Here is an 11,314-nt window from a genome sequence, read left to right as displayed (position 1 = left end):
GCCAGTGCAGGAGGTGGTCGAGAGGAAGAAGAAGGGAAGGAGGTGACACGCGTATCGCAATGTACAATGGTGCATTAGCCAGGAGTAGACGGCCAGACGGTCTCTCCCGCGGACCGGCTGTGAAATCTAACGAAGCGGTGTATACCGTGGAAAAGGAACAACCTCAAACAATCTAACACCTGAAGCTGTTCCAGAGGGAGGATCCAGATAGGGAAGAAGCAAGATTTCCAACAGCTCTCATGATTCGAGCATCGAGGACCGATCGAGAAGTGCTGTCCGAACATTGAATCTTTGGAGAACGCTTCAAAAATCAACATTTCATCAACGACCATCAACTACGACTGTCTCCAGACTTCGAAAACCCTCTTGAAACCAGCTCGCATGACTCTGAACTGCGGACACGCTTGGAAACGCCAGCCGACGTTGCTCCTACTGAAAGACGACCGAAAGCAACCAGACGCCGACGTGGTGTAGATTCTCGTAAATACTTAAATTCAATAGTTAGTCTTTTTCTATCGAAAGAGATGACGGACCCTACCCCCAATAATCCGGTGGCTGGAACCACCATAGAGAAGAAACGAGGGGACTCTGTCGCAACGTCCGGCCAAACCGTCGCCTGGAAGTCCATGACGATGCGTCAGAAATGGTCCTTCTTCACCAGCAACATCACCGTCGAGCCTATGATCGCTTGTTACGTGATACCGTGCATGCTGGCTTCCCTGGCCACGCAGAATCTTAGCCTCGAGAAGGCCTGTAGGGTGAATCTAGCTTACTCCGACGAGGTGTGCACAGCGTTAGCGAACAGGAACACCACGGGCTTCGAGGCGGAGGAGACGGCTGTTCAGCAACTGGTCGCCGGCATGCAAACGTGGAAGACCGCCTTGACCAGCTGTCTGCCAACGATGCTGATCCTGTTTATGGGAGCTTGGAGCGACCGCACAGGCTTGAGGAAGCCCTGCATGCTTCTGCCGATCGTTGGCGAGTTCCTCAGCAGTGTCAGCATGCTACTCTGCACTTATTTCTTCTACGAGGTGCCCATGGAAGTTACCGGGGTGTTCGAGGCTCTATGGCCGTCGTTAGCTGGCGGCTGGTTCACCATGTTCATGGGTGTTTTCAGTTATATCGCCGATATCACATCCGTAGAGTCGAGGACACTTCGAATCGGTGCCGCCAACGTTTTCCTGTCCCTCGGTGTGCCAATCGGAATGGCGTTGTCCGGGATATTGTACTTGAAGCTGGGCTTCTATGGTGTTTTCGGCATATCGACCGTGTGTTACGTGCTGAGCTTTATTTACGGGCTGGTCGTGATCAAGGAACCACCCAGGTCGCATCTCAAACAAGCGAAGAAGGCCGACGAGAAGAAAATGTCGGTTTGCGACTCTATCTTGGACTTCTTCGCGTTCAAGCATATCGAGGAGACCTTCCGCGTGGCTTTCAAACAGGGTACGAACAATAGGCAGAAGAGGGTCGTGGTCCTCATGGTCGTCGTGATGGTTGTAATCGGCCCTCTTTACGGTGAGTTGCATCGTTGTTTTATTTTTTGAGTTACCAGTACACGAGGCTTCGCCGTTACTCATCCTTGTAAGAACTTCATTGTCAAACGAATTGAATTCGTATAACGTGGCCTAGTGCCCCATTGATTAAAGTAACGAAACGTAAACACGTTTAACTTGTCGCGGATTTTTCCCGCCAACCTGTACCGTTCGATTTCTCTTTCGTTGCAAGTCGCACGCGTACTTCTCTATGTTTACACTTTGCCTGGATTGAGCACGCGTGCGAATCGTTTTCAATGACCGTGCTCATCGGGTGTAATTTCTTTGCTCTACGTTGTAATGGATCGCCTAAACGCGGTCAAACGATAACTCGGTCTTTCATTCGTCTTCGAATGCTGCTTTTTCTGCAATCTACGGACTGCTCTTGCTTTTGTCAACTTTCATGATTATCGAGTCGACGTCTAAACAGGAGAAACTTGTTAAAACGATCTATCTCTTTCCCATCTGTCCTGCAGCAACTCGAATAAACTCTGATTCGAAACGAGGGGTGTTTTACTATGTTGTAATTAGAACTCTTATCTTCATTTTACATGCAGCCTCTTCATCCGGACCAACTGATGTTCGGATGTTTTACCGATGTTGTTATTTCCGAAGCTATCGAAGCGCTACCAATTGCATGCTTTACCCTGTATGCGCTGAACGATCGAATGAAAGTGGAAAGAGTTTCACGTAACTATCATTAATCTTGCCTGCTTCTATCGCAATAGCCGTGCACGTTTCCATAGGTAATTGCAATAATTTGGTCGCAGCAAGCGAATCGAGGGAAAGTGGGAAAACTGGTACAGTGCATATGGAAATGGTTTATAATTAGTTGTGAAACCATGGCTACAAACAACTGAACGTACTATCACGAGCTGTGATTTTCGATCGAGAATTTGGAAAACGAAACTCTATGAATGTAGCGAGACGATATCGTGTTCCTAGGAACTGGTTTATCCGATTCATAGAGGTGTACGTAATCAAAGTTGCAACGCTAAAGAGAGACTTAGTGAAAGTGAGATCAATGATTCCGTCTTCGAAAGCGACAAAGAAAGCATTGTAACATTTCAACGCTAACTTCCTCTCAAGTGTTTCGTTTTTTATAGATGCAAATAGTGACCGAGCTAGAACTTTTAGTGTCCTCATTCTCTCAAAACACCGGGTTGCTAGTCTTGAATGACAATACGGTGCTTCTTTGCATCGTCAATTACGGATTAATGGTACATCACGAATTCGTATTGCAACAGAGAATTCAAGGCGACCGGTCTCGTCATAATTTAATTAGGTTGCTAATGTGTTCGACATTATTATGTTTTGTTACGTCTTTGGTCGTCTCATCCGAGCTGCAAAACGGCATGAGTAATCATCCTGCTTGTAATAATTTCGTATAATGGACTTCTTCCTGATTTTCAATGCTCAACAATTAGATATCCGTGCATATTCGTAAGATTTCTGTTTCTTAACACATCTCTACGCTCCGCGATATCGAATGGAAAACTTCTGCTAAAATAAGGTTCTGGGCCGCGCCTGCAATTCTCCCTACAGCTCTAAAGTCTTCGGATACGGTATCTTTTAAACGTTTGAATTTGTTACGACATGCAGAACAGTACGATTAACGAAGTTTCATCGTTGATTCGATAAAGCAACGGTGTTCGAACACGGCAAGCTAGTTAATCTATCAATACGGTCAGTACGTGACCGAAGGATGTTAATACCAATCGTCTGAAACATTGTGTAATTGGACCATGCAATTGGCGTACGCTAATTAAATCAAGCGTCGCCGTTAATTCGATCAAGTTAAGGACTCTCTTTCGACATTTGTTCTCGCATTGTCTACCGTGTCGCGTGGTAATGTTATTAATCGGCGAAAGTTGCTGGACCTCGGTATTAATTACCATTACGACAAGGACGATTAGTTGAAAAACTTGAGCGACAATCGATACACGTGGAAATATGATTGCCGTTGTAACACGAATCCCTGCCCTACTAAACAAATCCCTGCTAGTATTACATCATATTCGATTTACTGGAAGAAGTTTAGATATTATTCCAAGTGAACGAAATGTACTCGTTACGGTAGCAACCGGCAGATGCATTCGAAACAGTGACAATGAAGCTGATGGCTTCAAACTTATGACCGGTAGTGTATGTGCGAAGTCAACATACCTATTAGAACTACATTCTGTGCGTACGTATGCTAATACCGTCTGATTACTTAAGTACTCTGATGTAATTTCAGATCTTTGACCGTCGGAAATAAGTCTAGTCTTGGTGGTTCGAAGGGTTCGTGCCGTGGCACATCGGGGCCGTTACTTTTACGTACAGACAAGCGTAGATCTATATCGTAGATGCAGACTGAATCGTTTCTCGAAAAATCTACACAATTTTTTACACGATTCAAGGTGAAAATTAAATCAATCGTACTTCAACGATGATCGGTAGTTATCTCGACGATAATTTTTCTCTAATTCTAACGATTGAATGCAAGATTGCGATACATTATTCTTCGAGATTTACTTAATTACCATCGGGAGTAAGTGTTAGCTAACACACTCGAAGGACCTTCTGATTGGCGTAACGAATCCAAATGATTAGTATACAATGTTATATATGAAGAAATCGTCCATCAATCGATGCGACGATGGAATTACGTTACGTAGTATTTCCAACTATTTAAATAGTATTCCATACGAGAGACATTTATTTTACGTATACTTCGAATTTCGAGTAACGTACGAAGATATCGAATTCTTCTTAGAATAGTCATAAAGAAAACAAGACAATGATGTGATAATGACCCAAACTCGACGGAAACGATTAAATGGAGGGCCTGATGAACGAACTTGTTGTATAACGCTGTGTGCATTCTTATGTAATGTCAGGTAATAACGCGTCGAATTTACTCGGGATAAGTTCGTATCGCGGATTCTCGCTATCTGTGAAAATCTCATGGTAATAAAAATATTCTCAAAGAACAACGGAACCCTTATGATCCCAACGGAATCGCTTGTTTCCATGCAAAACGGGAATCCCAGTTGTTTTTCACGATAGTCTTAAATAACGCTCAAAAAAATTGAAATCATCTTTTTTGAACGTTCGATTTAAAAGACTGACTAGTAGTTTTCTGAATATCAAGACGAGACACCTGCAATTATCGTCCATTGTCCTCGAGATTATAATTATATGTAATATACCATAACCAACGTGATTCGATGAGACTTTCGTTTGCGTCAAATTGGTCGCGAAAAGAATGGTACATTATTGTATAAGCAAAACGAAGGTCTGCCCAAGACCTTGAATGGAAGATGACTTCTAATGGCTCGGATCAATGTCTTATTCGTGTTAATCATAAATAACAGACGAGGATTATGTTTCTTGCTCAAAAGCAGAATGTGCTGCTAAGGTTACAGCGTTGTAATTTTGTCGGAGGAACTGGAAGGATGTCACTAACCGACGTCGAGACATTTCTGGGGTACTTTATCGTCGTTTCAGTAATTTATTCGAGCTAAACCTCGATGTTAGAACTTCATTCTTCCTCACGGTTAACGGTGGTCTTCCGCGTGTCATTTTCAACTTAATTTTTGAAGCAATTACGGACCGCGTCGCTAACGGCGATGCAACATTGCAGACGCTGGACGCGAACAGCAATTCTGAAAAACGTTTTGACCATGATCTTTCACGCTGTGCAAATGGAACCGTTCCACCCACATGGCACTTGAATCTGCGATTTCAAAACCGTGACGCGAGAGTTCGGTTCCAATTTTCAGCTTTTGCTCGACTGCAAAGTGATGAAGTACATACAACGGCGTAAAATGGTGAAGTGATCTCATCTCGAGGTTTCAGCGATTCGAAATGGACCAATCCATTCAAAAGCATTAACGCAGGTTATTCAAATTTCAGGTGAAATGGCAGTGATGTACCTTTACATGAGGTACAGATACCATTGGAATGAAGTAATGTTCAGCATGTTCACCACTTTCGCCATGGTCACGAATTTAATCGGTAAGCTACAATTTATCTCTGATAATGTAAGTATCTTTCAATAATAAAAAGAGATTAGTCGACAATTTGTGTCTCGCGAGTAATGGAATCGCAGTAATTACGTTAAGAAAAAACGCGAAGCCAAAGATGTCATTAAATATCATCATTCCCACGACCAATTTCCGCGATGACATTTAATTTTCCATCAACGCCAGAATTACTCGTCTTCTTTTTATACAGAAACGAAATTATTATGTAGCATTATGGAAAATACGTGAGAGAATGAAACTCGAAACTGATTACAGCGCGAATACCATTTTGCACACGTAAGATTGCATTCGATGTTTATCTATCGCGGTGCATCAAAATGCATTTTCATGGATTCCTTCAAACGTGTTCTTTTTCTTTTACTTCTTTAGCTAAACGTTTTAAGGAACTGTTTGCGTGTTTCGATTTCAATCGTTTGTCCCCTATTTTTTTGCTGAAATCTTTTAAACGAGTTCAAGGGAGACATAAAATTTCCACGATTCGTTGTCCAATGATTGCCTTTTTGCCTATCGAACTATAAAAGCAATGGGAATTGGTTATGCAATGAACAGTATTGTTGCCAACCGGAATTGACCACCGTTTTCATTGAAACCAAAGCACCTGCAAATTACAGAACCGTATCAATGGACAGAGTCGTTGATTCGCTAATAGAACTTACGATAAATGAAACCGTGCGCTCACGTATCCTAGAAGACGACCATTAGGTGAAAAAATTTGTTACGAAACGGAAAATGTCTGACAATCGAATAATATTGAAAATGTGAACAATCTGTTTTCTCCTTGTACAGGTACCGCGATATCCGTAGGCGTGTTCAGTCACATTTTGAAGATCGATGATGCGATCGTGGGTATCATGAGTTCTATGAGCAAAATTTTGGCTGGATTCGTCTACGCGTTCGCGACCACCGACTGGATGATCTATTTAGGTAAATCGACGCGAATCCGACGAATATACGCATAGATTAGAACAGCGTTTATTAACGACATTTTCACTGATTTCAGCGGCAATCGTTGAAATCGTGAATGGGACATCCTTTATAGCGATGCGCTCGATAGTATCTAAACTCGTCTCGACAGATGAGCTCGGTAAGTGAATGTAAACACGTTATTTATCACCGCAACAACGCATTAAAAAGGTCATTACTTAGCATCTAACGGCTTCCGTTACATGGACATAGTTGCTGATTATGCAAGGACATTCGTTTGATATGATTAATGGAATATCTGAATATGATTTGATAGAACATATTTAAACAACGTTGTTCAGCATGGAGTGTAACCTTCAACCTAATCAGGGTACTTTTCAATGGAATTATCTTCGTCTTGGCTCATTTTCTCAGAGATGTGTATAAATAGAATAATTTCGTTTGATTGCATCTTCCAACGAGTCGGCACCGTTTCCAATTTTCCATACAGTTTTCTCTTGCTCTAAACGAAGATTAACTAGGTTTTCCTGTCCATTTAATGATCCAAGAGCCTTCTGACCATAGTTTTTCATGTACTTCTTTCGTTCCACCTTCTTTCACCTTCGAGTGATCGCGTCAGCCTCGCAGATCCGTTGTTTGATCTTACATAAGGAGACGCGAAGTGTAATTAGTTGACGCGGAACAGACATCGAGGCCAAAGAAATTCTTCAATCGCAAAGAATCCTATGATAATAATTCTCCACTGTTTTACAGGCAAAGTGAACTCTCTCTTTGGAGTCTGCGAATCACTGATGCCGCTCGTTTACGGGCCAATGTACAGTTCCATTTACGCTGCGACCATGAAAACGTTTCCGGGGACGTTCTTCATCGTCGGTGCCTGTATGACCATGCCAGCCATCTTCGCCTTCTTGTAAGTCCTTCCTTTCTTGAAAGTCGCCTTGGTGTTGGAAGTATAGGTACGAAATGGTTCATAGGCCTCTCAACGTCGTTGCTTCGACCACCTAGATCGGCACTATTCTCATACATATGCTATGAGCAAAGTGAATTACACACATCATGGAATTTTTGACCGATTTAATAGTTTTTTTTTTACCAATTAAGAAAACTATCCGACAAACTGGTATTTATAAACGTTTGATTACAAACAGCTGGCTGTACACCGAACACCGAAGAGATCGTCAACTCTTGGAGCAAGAGAAGAAAGCGAAGAACATGGTCGAAGGTCAAGAAGAAAGCGACTCGAAGACAGCGAAATGGCAAATCACTGTCGAGAAAAAGTCGGAAGTACCTGCGATGAATGGCATCACCAACGCGGCTTTCGAATCCGATCGTTCATAAACAAAAACTTAAATCGGTATACGTAACGCGCGTAAACGATCCGATCGGTATGTCGCGAAGAGCTCAAGGATGAAGAATATGCAAGAGGTCAATGAGACGACAAGAGGATCGCGTTGAAATAACTTATAAATACGAACAACAGCATCACAACTGCTCGTAAATTTTTGTAAAAGAAAAAAAAAAATAATTTAACGTACAATTTTTCCCGTTTCGAGACGTGACGCGTAAACGGAACAGCGATAGATTAAACATTCCTTTTTCTAGTAAATAGAGCATCATTAGCGACGACATTGCGGCGTGATTGTCATGCTTCGTTATAGATGAAAGTAATTAGAGATTTTCTTTTTATTCAGAAAAATTGGTGTTACCGAAAGAAAGATAAGAAAAATGTGCCAAATTCAGAACTTAACAATGCATAAAGTTGCGCGCTTACTCAAACGACACAAATAAAGGATAACTACATTTCAAATCACGGCGACCGAGTAAATGAAAATATTCCAAATACTATTTTCGAATTTGTCGATTCGCGATTAGCAAAAACAAAATCGAGTTCGGTGCATGGAGCTATCCTTTATTTCAAGTTCTAGTACAAGCAGTCTCTGGTACTTAAATAAATGAATTGTTACAATAGATAAAATGGAACAGGCGTATAACCTGTTCGCGTAAACCAGTATTACAAATGCATACATCTCCCCGACTACTGTTATTCGAGAAGAATGAACTCACGAACGAACAAACGAGACACATCATGGTACGTAACGTTTAATTTCATAAATAACCGAAGACACAAATTTTACACCTTCGAGGGACGTGCATTTAATGAAAATGTTTCGTATGCGAACGAGATCGATCTGTTGTACATTTTTATTAAATAGTATTTATATTAAGAACCTGCATCATTTCCGTAAGTGTATTATAGCTTATTGTGATATAGTACAATAGTTTTATATTTAGGAGATAAATAGAGTTACGGAAATAAAAAGTTTTCATTGACCTTTACCGTTATTGTTCTCTTACCGATGATAGGACCAGTGTGTCGCGAGTACAAGTGTGTAGAATTGACCTTGAAGATACTCTACGTTTTCGTTAAAGCCGTATATGATAGTAATTCGTAACAATGCGTATAAATCGTTACTTTCCTTATTACTAATGTCAATTCTTAAATTACATCGTAATATGTCATATACATGTGACAACCATTATATACATATAATGATGCAACAATTTTTAAATGAACAGTTCATTAGTAGCTTTAAAAAAAAACATACCTGTTTCCGGTAGCATTAATTGCTTTTTAACGGAAAGTTTTTCATTATTTATTCACTTTCGGAGCCACTCTCGCCACTGCCACTACCAGAACCACTACCGCTACCACTGGCTGATCTCGATCTTGATCGGGATCTCGACTTTGATCTAGATTTTGAACTCGATGGAGATCCAGATTGCGATTTGGTTGGAGACCCAGAACGAGATCTTGAAGCGGACTTTGACCGAGACCTTGATTTAGAAGAGTTTCGCGACTGTGGAGTACCGGATCTTGATCTAGATTTGCTGTGCGATCTAGAAGGGGATCGTGATTCGGATCGCGAATGAGAACCAGATTTAGATTTCGTCGGCGATGGAGATCGGGATTTAGATCTCGAACCAGATTTCGAACGAGACCTGGATTTCCTGCTGGATGCTCGAGAAGATGCCCTAGACGATGCTTTGGATTCGGCTTCATTTTCAGATCTTTCTCTTTCATCAGTTTTCTCAGCTTCTGGCTGAGGCTCTCCTTCTTCCTCCTCCTCCTCCTCTTCTTCTTCATCTTCTTCTCCAGGTGGTTCCAGTTGCTTTTCCCTATATCTTTGCATTTTAAATTCAGTAGCATTAAGTGGCCGATGTCTTACAATCAATCTTGTGTTGTTTGGTTGCTGTCCAACTTTTTGACGACGTTTACTAAGGCGTACACGCGTTTCTAGTTCGTTGTAATATACCCCATCTTGTCTCATAACAAGGAAGTAATTTTCTTCGTATCCTTTTGAAGCTTTGCTTTTAACGTTCCAATTATATTCTCTAGCCATTTTATATTCATATTCTTCATCATCCGCGTAATCAATATCAGCGCTAAAATCTCTCCTGCGTTTGTCTAATGTTTCCTCCAAAGGTAAGAAGTACGCGACGAATTGTTCACCACTTTCATCCATTACACCTCTAAAATAATAATTTTGTTACAGTATCTACATGTTTCCAACAAAAAAACAGCGAAACATACAAAACATTGTCTTACCTGATCATGGCTTGGGACATTTCTTCAATTTGAGCTGGCACGGAACGTCCCGTTGGAGCCGGATCTGAATCAAATATGACTTGCGCGCACGGATATTTCCATAACTAAAATTAAAATAAAACAATGTTACAAAAGATTGAAGTATTTGTTATATGTATAAAGCTGGTGTAAAATGGCATTAAAGTACCTTGAAATCTGGAAATACTGGAGAAATTTCTACTGGCACCACATTTGGTTTACTGTAATGTCTTTCAATTGGTATCTTGTTATCTTCAAATGTTTTTTCAATAGCTTTTATTTGACTTTCACGATCCATATATAATGTTTCTTCCTAAAAATATAAATACACAAATTTAATGTTGTTTATGATAAACATACTAATATACTTAAAACAATGAAAGTTTAAACTCACTTTGAAGTTTTTCTTAATGCTATAACCAACTTTAGCTTCAACTTTATCCACAGTTTGTGGTTGAAATCTAGTTTGTTCTGTGGATATATATTCTGTACGCCTAAGCCAAGATACACTTCTGGCATGATGTCTTGATCTTTTAGAATCCTGTGGTGTAAGAACATCTTCCTCAAGGAGTTTTTCATCAGCAGTATCTAGCTGAGCATTAACATCCCCAGCATACGTATCTTTGTTTATAAGATCAATCTCTACACCTAAATCGTGTTCTGTCAATACTTCATATTTATAGTTACGTTCCAATGAGGTTGGATTATATTGAATAAACCTGAGAATACCATTTGGTCATATATTATTCAGAAAACTGTTCAAAAAATTAATCAAATTTTAATACATGTACTTACCGAGTAGACTCAAAGGGATATGTTATAAACTTAGGATCAAATGGAATATCTGGCAATGTGTTACAATATTTAACTCTACATATTAACTCGGATCTAAAATAGAAATGATTATAAGGAATTACAATATTGTTACATGTACATTAGAGTATAACCTAAAATAATTGTTTACCTTTTTTCTGCTGGTCTAACTGTACGTTTATCTCTATCAGCTGTACTGCCATTTGTCTGAATTGTAGGAGCCATATCACGTCAATGAATAAAATCTAATAATATTGTTCATATCACAATGTTTAACACTGTAAATAACTTCATAAGCTCAAAATGTAAACCACAATCTGTATATGCCAGTATACGCTGGTAAATGTATTTGAGTAATTAGTATTTGAGTAATTGAGTAACGCCATCTA

At 40.3% G+C, this 11,314-nt stretch overlaps 2 protein-coding genes across 2 annotated transcripts; one reads left to right on the top strand and one right to left on the bottom strand.

The window, feature by feature from the left end:
- Positions 1-8,818, top strand: LOC128877236 (solute carrier family 46 member 3). The gene is made up of 6 exons (XM_054124379.1): positions 1-1,515; positions 5,433-5,534; positions 6,350-6,487; positions 6,564-6,647; positions 7,241-7,397; positions 7,636-8,818. Exons 1-6 carry the CDS (start codon positions 525-527, stop codon positions 7,823-7,825), a joined length of 1,662 nt encoding a protein of 553 aa, XP_053980354.1. The 5' UTR covers positions 1-524; the 3' UTR covers positions 7,826-8,818.
- On the bottom strand, positions 8,672-11,285 carry LOC128877237 (RNA polymerase II-associated factor 1 homolog). Its single transcript, XM_054124380.1, has 6 exons — positions 11,077-11,285; positions 10,908-11,000; positions 10,507-10,831; positions 10,282-10,425; positions 10,095-10,198; positions 8,672-10,018 (listed from the first exon to the last, which is right to left on the bottom strand). Exons 1-6 carry the CDS (start codon positions 11,148-11,150, stop codon positions 9,142-9,144), a joined length of 1,617 nt encoding a protein of 538 aa, XP_053980355.1. The 5' UTR covers positions 11,151-11,285; the 3' UTR covers positions 8,672-9,141.
- Positions 11,286-11,314: the final 29 nt, after the last annotated feature.

This window comes from Hylaeus volcanicus, chromosome 5 (genome assembly GCF_026283585.1).
Source record: "Hylaeus volcanicus isolate JK05 chromosome 5, UHH_iyHylVolc1.0_haploid, whole genome shotgun sequence".
Taxonomy (NCBI): Eukaryota; Metazoa; Arthropoda; class Insecta; order Hymenoptera; family Colletidae; genus Hylaeus; species Hylaeus volcanicus.
This window is presented reverse-complemented; position numbering and strand designations above follow the sequence as displayed.

Coding starts and splice junctions, on each gene's coding strand:
- LOC128877237 (XM_054124380.1), bottom strand. CDS start 11,150: ATGGCTCCTACAATTCAGACAAATGGCAGTACAGCTGATAGAGATAAA. Junction 10,832..10,907: donor TATCCCTTTGAGTCTACTCG/GTAAGTACATGT, acceptor TGGTATTCTCAG/GTTTATTCAATATAATCCAA. Junction 10,199..10,281: donor CAGTATTTCCAGATTTCAAG/GTACTTTAATGC, acceptor TTTTAATTTTAG/TTATGGAAATATCCGTGCGC.
- LOC128877236 (XM_054124379.1), top strand. CDS start 525: ATGACGGACCCTACCCCCAATAATCCGGTGGCTGGAACCACCATAGAG. Junction 1,516..5,432: donor TGTAATCGGCCCTCTTTACG/GTGAGTTGCATC, acceptor TTCAAATTTCAG/GTGAAATGGCAGTGATGTAC. Junction 7,398..7,635: donor CCAGCCATCTTCGCCTTCTT/GTAAGTCCTTCC, acceptor GATTACAAACAG/CTGGCTGTACACCGAACACC.